The sequence below is a fragment of the Erythranthe guttata genome, chromosome 6 (genome assembly GCF_056151865.1).
Source record: "Erythranthe guttata isolate IM_541 chromosome 6, IM_541, whole genome shotgun sequence".
Classification (NCBI taxonomy): Eukaryota; Viridiplantae; Streptophyta; class Magnoliopsida; order Lamiales; family Phrymaceae; genus Erythranthe; species Erythranthe guttata.
The window spans coordinates 6,392,090-6,405,440 of NC_142538.1; the positions used below are offsets into that span (position 1 = coordinate 6,392,090).

The 13,351-nt window shown below is 33.5% G+C and overlaps 3 protein-coding genes across 3 annotated transcripts; all 3 read left to right on the plus strand.

The window, feature by feature from the left end:
- Positions 1-2,028: 2,028 nt before the first annotated feature.
- On the plus strand, positions 2,029-3,864 carry LOC105951059 (small ribosomal subunit protein uS15). Its single transcript, XM_012974451.2, has 5 exons — positions 2,029-2,192; positions 2,311-2,383; positions 2,496-2,634; positions 2,734-2,920; positions 3,580-3,864. Exons 1-5 carry the CDS (start codon positions 2,170-2,172, stop codon positions 3,611-3,613), a joined length of 456 nt encoding a protein of 151 aa, XP_012829905.1. The 5' UTR covers positions 2,029-2,169; the 3' UTR covers positions 3,614-3,864.
- A 1,359-nt stretch (positions 3,865-5,223) lies between these two features.
- On the plus strand, positions 5,224-7,327 carry LOC105951057 (small ribosomal subunit protein uS10y). The gene is made up of 4 exons (XM_012974448.2): positions 5,224-5,387; positions 5,517-5,637; positions 6,308-6,421; positions 6,955-7,327. Exons 2-4 carry the CDS (start codon positions 5,526-5,528, stop codon positions 7,095-7,097), a joined length of 369 nt encoding a protein of 122 aa, XP_012829902.2. The 5' UTR covers positions 5,224-5,387; positions 5,517-5,525; the 3' UTR covers positions 7,098-7,327.
- Positions 7,328-11,478: 4,151 nt separating this feature from the next.
- Positions 11,479-12,838, plus strand: LOC105951056 (protein EXORDIUM-like 3). Its single transcript, XM_012974447.2, has one exon. It carries the CDS (start codon positions 11,620-11,622, stop codon positions 12,643-12,645), a length of 1,026 nt encoding a protein of 341 aa, XP_012829901.2. The 5' UTR covers positions 11,479-11,619; the 3' UTR covers positions 12,646-12,838.
- The last annotated feature ends 513 nt before the right edge of the window (positions 12,839-13,351 follow it).

The window sequence follows — 13,351 nt, forward strand, 5'->3', positions numbered from 1 at the left end:
GAATTTTTTGATGGATTTTTGAGATATGAATGGATGTGCATTTATAGAATGAACTATATATACGAACGCTATATTATGAAATATGCTGAACTGGTCCTTCAAAATAAACATTGTTTAGATAGAACTAATCTAGAGTTATGGTCTCTCGTAATGCAACGTTCGAACCGACTAAACCTTTAAAAGTCGCAATTCTATTCTCGGTATCGGGTGTCTTCTAACCATCTGACTTGGTATCGTGGTACTGTATCCAATGATCTGCGATAGGACGCATAGGACAATTGTTCTTCAAGACGACATGTACAAAATGATTGTTGTTCACGAATGCTAGGCCATGCTCTTGGCACACCATATATAGTCTTCTACGTTTATTGAGTCCATGATTTGATGACTTGATTGTAAAGACTATTCCGAGACATCTACCCACTTCTCTCACCCATTGCAGCAATTCATCCCTTGTTGCAAATGTATCATGCTTGATAAATTACTAGACTAGTCAATTGCTAAATCCTCATTTTGTTCAACCTTAAAAAAAATTAAAATTTGAAACTGGTAAAAATCGACACCAAGGTGTCGAAAAACTATGCTAGAAATCGACACTTATACGTCGAAAAACAGACCAAAATTCGACCTCAAGAGTATGTCGAATTTGGTAGGTACAAATCGACAACATAATGTCGAATTATAGCAGAAAATTCGACATTGTGAAATGTCGAATTTTCTACTACAAAATCGACATCTCAATGTCGATTTTTACCTATCAAATTCGACTTGTACATGTCAACCGCGTATGCGTGAGATGTTTTTGGGAAAACGATATTCTTGCTAAAATACACATAAATGCATACCTTATTGGGTCTTTCCACGGTAGAATCTTCCATTTTGATGTCTTCTGACTCCATACTTGCCATCTTTGTAAAATTTGTTGAGTTTTGAGGGTTTTGTGGGTTTATGGAGGAGTAAGGAGAAATGTTTTGTGGTTTTGGAAGATGGAGAAGATGAAAGTTGGTCTTGTGGTTTTGTGATAGGGTTTTTTGTGGTTTTGAGTTTTTGGTATTGCACATTTAGATTTTTCTATTTTTTTAACAAGTAAGGGTATTATAGTATTTATACATTGAAAATTTTAATTTGGTCTTGGATGATTGAAATTAATATTGCATTTAGCCGCAATCTTTTATCTATCGAAAATCAAACCTCCAAACTTTATCGATTAAAGTCAAGATTATATTGACTAGATTACGTAATTCAAATATTCTTCTAAGAATGCTAATTTTCTTGTCCACAACCTTTGCTAAATAGGAGGGTGTTTGGCTAAACTTATAAGATATTAAAATAAGCTTATAAGATAGTTTAGAGTTATAAGCTCTTTTAAGGTGTTTGGTAATTTTTTTAAAAAAAGATCTTAGTTTTTTATAAAATAAGTTATTGGAGAGCAAATAAGATCTTTTAAAAAAAGTACATCTGCCCCACCTAAGATCTTATAATTAGTAAAAATAGGAAATAAGTTTAGTATCCAATCACTCTAAAAATTAATCCAAAAAATAAAGTGTAACAACTTATCAGCTCTTAAAACATCTTTTCGTAAGAGCTTATCAGCTATTTAATATAAACTTAGGCAAACACCCTCCAAGATTGTTCTCAACCAATTTCTTATTTTTTAGATAAGGATACGAGTGTTTCACTCACTAAATTCGTTGAATTGTACTGAAATTTTGAACACCAAAATTTCATATCGTTTACCGAATCGAAATCAAACCGAAATACACTGTTCGATTTGGTAAGTTGCCGAATAACAAAAACAAATATTAAAAATATTTAAAAATTATTTAAAAAATTTGAGTTTTTATAATGTTTGAATAAAAAAATTTAGTATAAATATTAATATTGCATATTTATTAAAAAAAAAAAGTTTAAAGTGCGAAAATAACTACTGAAATTGAAAATGGAGGCCCAGAGCTCAACTTGATGAATTAACCTTCTTTTAGTAATTGGGCCGTAAAGATAAACCCAACAGAAATGCAATCTCCAATCACCGTCGTATTAAAACCCCAATTCGTAAAACTACACTTGAGCTAGGGTTTGTGGCCATTGTTTTCGGAAGCAAAAGAGAAACTCCCATCGGTGTGAACACAGTGCCGCGCCACCACCGCCGCCGCCGCCGCCGCCGCCGCCATGGGTCGTATGCACAGCCGCGGGTGAGCCTCTCTCCGTCGTCTCCTTGTCAATCTACTAAGCCAACTATTTTTTTTTTTGAATTCATTTTCTCGTAGCGTCACATTTATTTGATGCATTATGTTTTCATTTTGGTTGCAGAAAGGGTATTTCTGCTTCAGCCCTACCTTACAAGAGAACTCCTCCCAGCTGGCTCAAAATCTCCTCCCAAGATGTAATTTTTTTTTCTTCTAATTTCACATTTCTGCTGTTTTTTTCGTATTTTCATTGGACGCAATTTGAACTTATATAAGTTGTTCATATATTAATTTGTTGAAATTGAAAAGGTTGATGAGAATATCTGCAAGTTCGCAAAGAAGGGGATGACGCCATCACAGATTGGTGTGATTCTTCGTGACTCCCACGGCATTGCTCAGGTTAAGAGCGTTACCGGAAGCAAAATCCTTCGTATTCTCAAGGCTCACGGTAAAATGAATTTGTGTTTTTGAATTTTAAATATTTCAACCGAATCAAAAAAATCAATTCGTTTTTGGATTATCAATTTTCCCTAATTGAAATGGTTAGGGTTGGCGCCTGAGATTCCTGAGGACCTTTATCACTTGATCAAGAAGGCTGTAGCAATTAGGAAGCATTTGGAGAGGAACAGGAAGGATAAGGATTCCAAGTTCAGGTTGATTTTGGTGGAGAGCAGGATTCACCGATTGGCCCGTTACTACAAGAAGACCAAGAAGCTCCCACCCGTCTGGAAATAGTAATTATCTTACCCCTTTTTAGTCAATTTTATTTTACTGCATATTAACTGAAATGACCGGTTATTTTTTGTTTGTTAACTTTGTTATTGAATCATTATTATCGTATGCAGATTACAGAGTAGAGTTCACCTCTAGTTGTTTAAATGAATAAATTTGGGGTTTTATGCTCTGACATTATTGTTTAATGGCATTAAATAAATTGGAATGAGTTAAATGTATAGTATGAGTTGATAAATGAAAAACCTATGCAATTAGGTATTTATTTTACCTTTTGCCTTGGTATAATGTTCTGCTATTATTGTCAACCAGTTTATGTTTGAACGGAAGTAATTCTCGTACAGTTTTAATGCTATAGATTCAGGGACAAGTTTAAATTTTCTGGGTGATTCTCATATTGTAGAATATTATCTTATGTAAAATAAGCTCTGTATCACTAATAAATATCACTAGATTGCTATGTAGTCAATTACAATTTTTGTATGTGCCATGAACTTGTAGTATTTCAAAATAACAGTTAATTCTTTTGAAACAAGTTTTACACTTCGTTGTGTTCATGTTTCCAGTACACCATCTAGTTTTTTATTTGTAAGTTAGAATATAATGCGTATTGTTTTTTTTTTTTTTTTCAACATGCTGATGAGAACTTTTCGTTTTGCAGTGAATCGACCACCGCCAGCACACTGGTGGCTTAGGCTGTGAATTTCCCAGTGGGTATTCAGGAGAGCAACGAGTGAATCATCTGTTATGAGTTAGTACACTGGAATTTTTTTTCAAAAAATATTGTGTTGGTTTTGAATTTTATCTTTTATTCGACAATTTTACTAGCGAGTGGATGACAGATTTTGAATCTTGTGTTTTTTCACTGTTTCATTATTGTTTTGTAGCTGTGTTGACCAACAACTTGTTCAATTGACTACGGACATAAGTTTTTTTCTTTGGTTGATGTGATATGTGTTTTTAGCTGTTTTTCAATTAAATTCAATTAGCTGCGGAATGCGCTCGTTTTTGTTATTAAGTTCTTTATAGGCGAAATTCCCAGTTTTCGAAAGTATAACATATATTACATTTATGATCTGCCAAAATATTTCGGATCATTTGCTATGTGCAAAATGTTTTTCCACAGTGAAATTCGTATCATGCAATGAGAATGAAGATTGTGATGAATGCTCGAGCCGAACTCGTCTATTTTTGCAAGGCTCCTTCAAGTATTATTTTTAATTATAATACAATTAATAATTGTAATAAAAAATCAATTTATAAATAAATTTAATATAACTAATTCAAAAATGTTAATATTTAAATTGGTCTTGCAATTACCAAACTTCAGAGATTTTTTTTCATTTGCAACCCAAAAAGTAGATACCATGCTCGTAGAGCTCGTATCTCCTTGCAAAGTTCTCTACATTGAGTTTGTCATATATAATTTTTCTATTGTGTAGTTTATATCTCGTGCAAATTATTAAGTATTAATTATTGCACGAGGGTATATATTTACGCAATGTACTTGTATGATTTACTGCAAATTACTTCGCATAAAAAACACTGTGATTCATATCTAAGATTCTAATATTAAGAAAATTAAAATGCCGAAAAAAATCTAAAAGCCACAAATATTGGAGTAATATTTTTCGGATGCATGTGAGTTTCCTAAAAAATATCTTCATATGACTATCATACGAATATTTTCCTACTAGCACGGAAACTTCAATTTTTTAATATTTTTCGTATTAAAAAAATCGTTTCGGACACGTTTCGTGGACGATACTCGAGGACCGGACACCTGATGGGCTATTTTGTAACTTTTAAAAAGTTAGAAACATGTTTGAATAACAATTTATTTTAAATATCTTTGTTGTTCCCCTAATTATTTACATGATTTAGTGATTAATTGTAAATTGATAATTGTTTCTTTTTAATATGTTTGTACGAAAAATATATAAAAATAATTTATATATAATAAAACATATATATGTTTAGATAGCATATTTATAAATATACCCCAATCTTTTTAATATTTACACGTTTCCTCCAAACTCCCATATCCTGATATCCTCTCATCTTTGGGATATGTCGTTTCCCCGTTTTCCCGTATCGACATTTCCCTCTCCGTTTTACATAGATATTTTCTAAAAATAATTTAATATCTAAAAACCTTTTGGAAATGTATTTCCAAAGATGCAACATAATCTTACTTATGAATTATGAGGTGGAATTAAATATTAATTAAGGGTAAAAATAACAAAAAAAAAAAAAAAAAGAAAAAAAAAAGGCTGATTGGGCTTTTCGTAATTACGGTGGATCTGAGGGCAGGCAGAGGCAATTATCTGAAAAAAAGAAAAACCCTAGCCCTACTAGGTTTATAAACTCCCATCCAAAATTTCACTCACCTCAATTTTGCCCCAAGTCGTCGAAGCTCTTCAGTTTTCTCTCATCTCCGCCGCCGCACTTTTCTTAAATCCACCACCGGTAACGATTATCTATCTGAAATTCTAATAGCTTTAGATCTCCATATATATTTCCGATTTCTTTTTGCTAAGATCTACATCAATTTTATTTTCCCATATTCACAGTGTGATTTTAAATCTGTGCTCACAGGAAGAAAAAATGGCGTACGCAGCGATGAAGCCGACGAAGCCGGGTCTGGAGGAGCCCCAGGAGGTGATCCACAAGATCCGAATCACTCTTTCCTCGAAGAATGTGAAAAATCTCGAGAAAGGTAACCTCTTTTTAATCTAAAATATTCATTTTGCTATTTTAATCGACATGAATTGATAGTATATGCTGTGCGATTAGTCACTTTTGTTGAATTTTAGCGACGAAAATTCATGTTGTTTCTGCGACGAATTTCCTGTATTTTTGTGTTAATGAGAGAATACAAGTGTATTTCATGAAATAGGCTGTCAATTAACCTATTTGGTCAACTATTCGGGAATTTGATTAGTTTGGATTAGGTTTTATTTATTATGCTTCTTTGGTTTTTTGATCGTTAATCAGGTATTCTTTGTACACGGATTTGTATAAGCTGGTAAAAATCGGTCTATGTTTATTGCCAATGTTGTAAAGTTCAAATTTTTTTTCGTTTCTTCCATTGCTACACGAGCAAGAGTTCATTAATTTTATAAGCAACAATAATCGACCGTAATGTCGATGTTAAATTACATAAAATTGTATTTATTAACAATGAATTACCAGAAAATGATCGATGGGGTTTGTTATGCTCTATTTTCCCTTGTATTGATTGGAATTTTCTTCACTAACTTACAAAATGGCATTTTTTTACTACTGATTTATATATTTTATGTTCAGATTTAATATAGATATAGTTTGAGATGTATTGATACTGAAATGGTTTGAAGCAATATTGACCAAAATTTGACTTGGAACAGTTTGTTCTGACTTGGTACGCGGTGCTAAGGACAAAAGGCTCAGAGTTAAGGGCCCGGTGAGAATGCCGACCAAGGTTCTCCTTATCACCACCCGAAAGTCTCCTTGTGGTGAAGGTATTAATTCTATATCAAAGCTTTAATAAACAAATTCTTCCGTTTGTTTTTTTTTGCTTACGTGAATCTGGCATTAGTATTCGGTGGTATAGTTTATCTTTTTCAGCTACTCGGGTCAATTTTTTAAATCTTTTTATGTATCTTTCGTATAAATTAATGCATTTTTTTGTTGCAAGGAAAGGAAGTTAATTCATTTTTGCTAAATTCTTGAATTGAAATCTTCCACGAACTTGTCAATAGGGTTACTATCTTCCGAATATAGTTCATTTAGTTTGTGTTATTTATTATTATTCACTATAGAACATTGACTCTATTGAATTTTTTTGGTGTTGGTTTTTGTTATATTTTATTTTTTGGGGTGTGATCTTTTCACGATTTTACAATTTGGTTTGGTGTATTATGTGGAGTACATCTCCCTAGCTCATTTGTAATGCATAGAGAAACTGGAAATTAAGTAGAGTTTTTCTTTTGCATATAATATTCACATTGTAATTACATCTTTTAACCTAATTTTGTGGAATTTGGTTTTTTAGGAACGAATACATTCGATAGGTTTGAGATGAGACTACACAAGCGTGTGATTGACCTGTTCAGCTCTCCGGATGTCGTGAAGCAAATTACGTCAATCACCATTGAACCCGGTGTTGAAGTCGAAGTCACAATTGCCGATTCCTAGATAATATCTATTGGCCTTACTTTGCCTGTATTTTCTGCATTTGCTACTTACGTTGAAGACTAGTTTATTTATTTTGACATATTAGAAGTTTTGAAATTTTAATCTTTTTTCGGCAAATGAATCTGTTGACCTTTTATATTTAGTAGCAAGGTTGTGAAAGACCATGGACTAAAGTGGTGAATGGATGAATGTAGGTATTTTCTTTATTTCAGATTTAAATTATTGATGAACTTGTTTTTTAAAGTACTGAAATGATTTTGTTATGGTTTCGTCACTGTCTGAACTTGTAACGATGTATCCCATTGGGCAGTTCACGGCGGCGCGTGAAATACTCTTTTATCTAAAAGGATAAATTATGAAAACTCCCCTGAACTTGGGTTAAATAATGAAAAACACCCCTATCTATTTGTAATAACCAAAATCCTCTTTTGATTAACTTGAACTTGGGTTAAATAATGAAAAACACCCCTATTTATTTGTAATAACTAAAATCCTCTTTTGATTAACTAAAATCCTCTTTTAACTTCCGAAAAAAATTGAAAAATTTCCGAAAAAGGCATTTCCGATCCATTCGGTCCAATTTCCACCCCTATAATTAACTGTTGATTGAATTTTTTTAAATAGAAAGTATGTACAGTGTATTATACCTTATGTTAAAGATGTGAGAAATAAAAGGGACTGGTGTAAGACCGAAACAAGCCTTAGGGGGTTTTTGGTAATTAAGAATAGGTGGGGGCATGTTTTGTTATTTAACCTAAGTTAAGGTGTATTTCGTAGTTTACCCTATCTAAAAAGTAAAAACACAACCTCAGCTCTGATATATAGGAGAAAGATAGACAAATGTCAGAACAAATGGGACCCACATAAGAGCCCAAAAAAGGGCATCTATATGATTCCGTTTTGTTTTGAGCTTTGGGCCTTAAAAGTAGGCTCTACTTATTGGGCCCACATTTCACTTTCTTGCTCAGCTGTTTAGTGGGCCCACTCATTTAAAACACACTAACTTCCGAAACATAATTAGAGATAGCCAGCGCCATTCACTCCTTCATTAACATTCCCTTATATTCCTCCTCCTCAAATAAATAAATAATAATAATAAAAAAAAAAAAAAATTCCACTATACTCTTTTTTAGATCTATAAATTATTGATTAAATATATTATATGTTTGATTGCAAGTATTAGAAATTATAAATTTTTTTTTGCGGGTTATTAGTAAGTTTGCTTCATAAAAATATATAGTATTCAACTTGTTATTGTGCTTACCAATTTAAATGTTTCATAGCATTATTTTAACCTTATTATTTATTCATTATTTGTTATATTACTTCTTTTTTTGCAGGAAAAAAAGAAAAGAAAAAAAGATCGACTCGAATTAATTGATTAGATCCACTTAAGAATTTGAGTAAATAGTCGTTAAACGGTTTTATAGATACTACTCCTGGTGAAATACTTCGGGTAATTATGTACCATTGATCTACACATAATAATACATACATGATACATCCATACTTATGTGTTTAGTGGGTGGTTATTATGGGGGTGTTCATTCGGTAGTACCGTATCGAACCGTACCGGAATCTCAGTAGACCCAATTTTTGGTAGTTCAAATATTTGTACCGTTTACTGTACCGAACTATTCGGTTCGGTAAGATTTTTTACGGAATTAATTCGGTTTTTTCGGTTCGGTACCGGTAAAACCCAAGTTTAAGCAAATTAATTCTTGAATTTGACTTTCAAATTTTAATAATCGGCCCTAAAATCAAAAAGTGATTATCAATGTGGCTAACTTATAAATAATTGAAAAAAATATCAATACGAAAGTATTTTATAATTTGTTACAACCTTAAACAATTTAAAACAAAATAAAAAATAAATGTTTATTAAATATTTCTCTATTCGGTACGGATATATCGGGCATCAATACCATATACCATATCAAATACCGAAATTACAAAAAATATTTGCCGAATTTGGCACATGTCGAATTTTTTATTCGGTTTTGGTTCGATCGGTTTATCGGCCAAGTGAATCGGCCGATACTTTTCATCAGGATTAGCATCTCCTAGACCCATTAAAATCGGTTAACCAATCCAGTACTTCCGAGTTATTTCATGTCAGCTGGATTCGAGTCAAAACCTAGTCCTTGACCGGATTCATGTGTATAATGAAACCTATTGACCTAATTCTAAAATATCATGGGTACAATTTACACAATTGAACTTATAGGTAGAACTTGCAATGCATGTACTTCAAATGCAGACTAAATTTATTCTGGATGGCAACAAGTTTTAAATAGTGTGGGTGAAGTGGGGCATCTCACTTAAGAAACTTGCAATTGGTATACAAAATTCATTTAATTTCTACCCATTCTCTTAATTGGACGGTGAAGAATTAATAGAGATTGGAGTACATCAGCAATTATATTTATTGAAGATATTTATACTACTACGTGTTTAGTTTGTATTGATTATAAAATATTTCCCCTCCTCTCAATTATTTCATTTGGGAAAACGGGATGTCCCGAAAATGGGGATAAGGAAGCTTGAGAGAAATATGTAAATATAAAAAGTATAGGGGTATATTCATAAATATACTCTGTAAACATATATGAAATTTTATGTATATATAATTTATTTTATATATTTTCATACAAAAATATTCGAAATAAATAGTATTATCAAGTTGAAGTATCAATCTGCAACTGATTGTTAAACCATGTAAATAATTAGGAAAATAATAAAATTATTTGGAAATTCGTCATTCGAACATGTTTATAACTTTCCAGAAATTACAATAGCTCATTAAGTGTCCGACAGATGTACTCGGTGTGGACACAAAACATGTATAAAATGCAGATACGTTAAAAAATTGAAGTTTTCCATCCTATATAGGTGACACCAAATTGAAAAAAAGATACCATTACATTTCCAATAACTGATTTAAGTTGATTGAATTGTTTTCTAAGTTGAGGTCTAATGCTAAATCATTGAGTACTAATAAGATGAGTTGCCCATAAAAGTAGTTCAAAAAATAAATATACTCGATATAATATTTATTTTCATTAAATTATAAAAGATTCATTGATTGCATATTTAAAGTTAGCGGGTTGAATGGTACAACAATGCATTAAACTTATTGACTATGTGCTATACCTCAAGTAGTAAAATTATATATATAGTATGAATAAGTAAATTTTTATCATGTATTAAATTTATTGATAACTGTTAAAAATAACTCATAACATGTTTAAGAGTTTATATGCTTTTTAAAAATGTTTGGTAATTTTTTCTGAAGATTTTAAGTTTTTTTTTTTTTTAAATAATAAGCTGCTGGAGAGCTCTTAATATATTTTTTTTAAAAAGAACATCTATCTCATATTCTCATTCTCACCTTTTTAATTAAAATTTTAAATGAGTAAAAATAGCTTATAAGGTTATATTCAAACACTTGAAATATTAATCATAAGAATAAGAAATAACAGTTTACCAACTCTTAAAACAACTTATGAGACATATAAGCTTATCAACTATTTAAAATAAATTTACCGAACCAGGCTCTTAATACTTGTTATGTATTAATTTAAACCTAATGCTGGTATTTACAACAAGCAATGGAAAAGCCATTGTAGGAACAGAGGAGTCCATATTATAGAAAAATCCAAATTAACTATAGTGATATGCCTATCCCTCAACCAAATATATTCTAAGAAAATATAATGTTATCCGATCTTATTTTGTCAATTCTCTCCTAAAAAGATAGGAATCTTGAAAAATAAAATGTCACTTATCATAAATTTGTTATTGTAATTTGTATGTATTATTATTACCAATATTGGTGTATGTTTACCCAGTGCTTATAATTAACTGCGAATTTCTTCATTAAAAAAATCAAGATTAGTAAATACTGAATACTTGATTAAATTCGACATGAACCAATTTGGGCCAATTCATTTAGACAATATTCTCCTTGGACTCCATTATAAATAATGAGAATTTCCTCAAGACATGGACAAATTTTTGCAGCTCCATAAACTTCCTACGCTCAAAACATAAAAAATAAAAAATAAAAAATAAAAAAATAAAAATAAAAATAAAAAAGTAAAAAGAGAAAAAAAAATGCACTTCAAATAGAGCAACGAGCGGTCCCCAAATAAACTCAAAAAGGCATCCTTTAACAAACGCACAATATATACCCAAACTACCCTCCATCCAAAATTCCCGCCAAAAACCAAACAAACATTACAAAACCCGAAATAAAGCAAACCCGGGCCGGACTTTTGCATATCCGACCCGGCAAGTCGCCGTCACACAAATTCACAACAGTGGGGGCCCCACATCTCAACCTATAACTTTTAATAATCCGTCTGTCTTCCATTACCACAAAACCCCAGTTGTTGTTGTTCCAATTTTCTTTTTGTTCTTACATGCACATTTTATTTAATTTATCCCTATATATAAATCACATTTTGACTCCCCCACTCTCTCACACTATACCCACACAACCTACACTCAATATATAATAATGCCTCCGGCACCGCCCCTCACGGCGGCGCAAACCCTAGCCCCACTCCTCCTCCTCCTCCTCGCCGGGCCCGTCTTTTGCTGGCGGCCCTGGCCCACCACAAAGCCCAACTCGACAGATATTCTCTACGGCGGGTCCAAAAAGTACGAGGGCTCATCGGAATTCGTCCACCTCAAATACCACATGGGCCCAGTCCTCACCGCCAATATTACCGTCTACCCCATCTGGTACGGCACGTGGCTCCCCTCCCACAAGCGGATTATCCGCGAATTCATCTCCTCAATCTCCGCCGCCGATTCCAAGCCGCCGTCCGTCGCCGGTTGGTGGAGAACCGTCCAGCAGTACACCGATCAGACCGGCGACAACATAACCCGGTCGGTCCGGGTCGGGGAGGAGAAGAACGACCGGTTCTACTCCCACGGGAAGTCGCTCACGCGCCTCTCCGTGCAGTCCGTGATAAAGTCGGCTGTCTCCGCCGCCACGCGCCCGCTGCCGGTCAACCCGAAGAGCGGGGTGTACCTCCTGCTGACGTCGGATGACGTGCACGTGCAGGACTTCTGCAACAACATATGCGGCTTCCACTACTTCACCTTCCCTTCGATCGTGGGGTACACGCTACCGTACGCCTGGGTGGGGAACTCCGCTAAAATGTGCCCCGGCGTCTGCGCCTACCCCTTCGCCGTGCCGGAATACATCCCAGGGCTGACGGCCGTTAAGTCGCCTAACGGCGACGTCGGTGTGGACGGGATGATTAGCGTGATAGCGCACGAGATAGCTGAGCTGGCCACGAACCCGTTGGTCAACGCTTGGTACGCCGGCGGGGACCCGGTCTTCCCCGTGGAAATAGCGGATTTGTGCGAGGGGATTTACGGAACCGGCGGGGGCGGGTCGTACACTGGGCAGATGTTGAACGGCGGAGATGGTGCCACGTATAACATGAATGGAATCCGACGGCGGTTCTTGGTTCAGTGGGTTTGGAACCATTTGTTGAATTACTGTACTGGCCCTAATGCACTTGATCACTAGTAAATCAAGCTCTTCTTCTTTTTACTCTTTTTTTTTTTTGTTTAAAATCACTTTTTTTCTTTTCTTGTTTCTATTTTGTATGGGCTTCTTTTGGCTTTTTTAAAAGAAAATATTGTTTTTGTTTAATTTTGGGGTTTTTAATTTGTTACTAATGGATGATTAATTAATCAAAGATTTTAACATTTTTGTTCAATTATGAAAATAATTAAGCTTTGGTTAATTGGTGAAGTGGCAGTAAACATTATTCTAGTAATCTGTGTGTGTGTGTGTATTTATATAGTTACTTGATGCTTTTTGGATGTTATTTTACAATGGATTTAAATTTGTTTTATATTCCCCTTATTTTCTGATAATGAAAGGCTTATTTGCATTCTTGATTTTTGCAAAAATACATTTTCCAGATTTTTGCTAGTAGATTTCATTAAATATTTAAATGGATAAATTACGATCACCCTTGAAATAAAGTTAAATTACGAAAAAACTCTCTTATATTTGGGTAATTACAATCACTTTCTTCAATTATAAATTTTCTTATACGTTCACCTTTACGATGTTAAATTCAACATAATTATCTAGGTTTCGTGGAATGTTCTCTCGTTTGAATTTGTTTTGTACAAACACGTAGTTTCTGATGCATAATAATCTGATATTTACAAGTTAAGAAACACATACTTAGATTATCGGACTCAAAATGTAGAGCTCAAAT

Excerpts from the sequence above, each read along its gene's own strand:
- LOC105951059 (XM_012974451.2), top strand. The coding sequence starts at position 2,170 with ATGGGTCGTATGCACAGCCGCGG. Across the intron at positions 2,193-2,310 it reads GGTCGTATGCACAGCCGCGG|AAAGGGTATTTCTGCTTCAG; the intron begins GTGAGCCTCTCT and ends TTTTGGTTGCAG. Across the intron at positions 2,921-3,579 it reads CTCCCACCCGTCTGGAAATA|TGAATCGACCACCGCCAGCA; the intron begins GTAATTATCTTA and ends TTCGTTTTGCAG.
- LOC105951057 (XM_012974448.2), top strand. The coding sequence starts at position 5,526 with ATGGCGTACGCAGCGATGAAGCCGACGAAGCCGGGTCTGGAGGAGCCC. Across the intron at positions 5,638-6,307 it reads TGTGAAAAATCTCGAGAAAG|TTTGTTCTGACTTGGTACGC; the intron begins GTAACCTCTTTT and ends GACTTGGAACAG. Across the intron at positions 6,422-6,954 it reads AAAGTCTCCTTGTGGTGAAG|GAACGAATACATTCGATAGG; the intron begins GTATTAATTCTA and ends TTGGTTTTTTAG.
- LOC105951056 (XM_012974447.2), top strand. The coding sequence starts at position 11,620 with ATGCCTCCGGCACCGCCCCTCACGGCGGCGCAAACCCTAGCCCCACTC.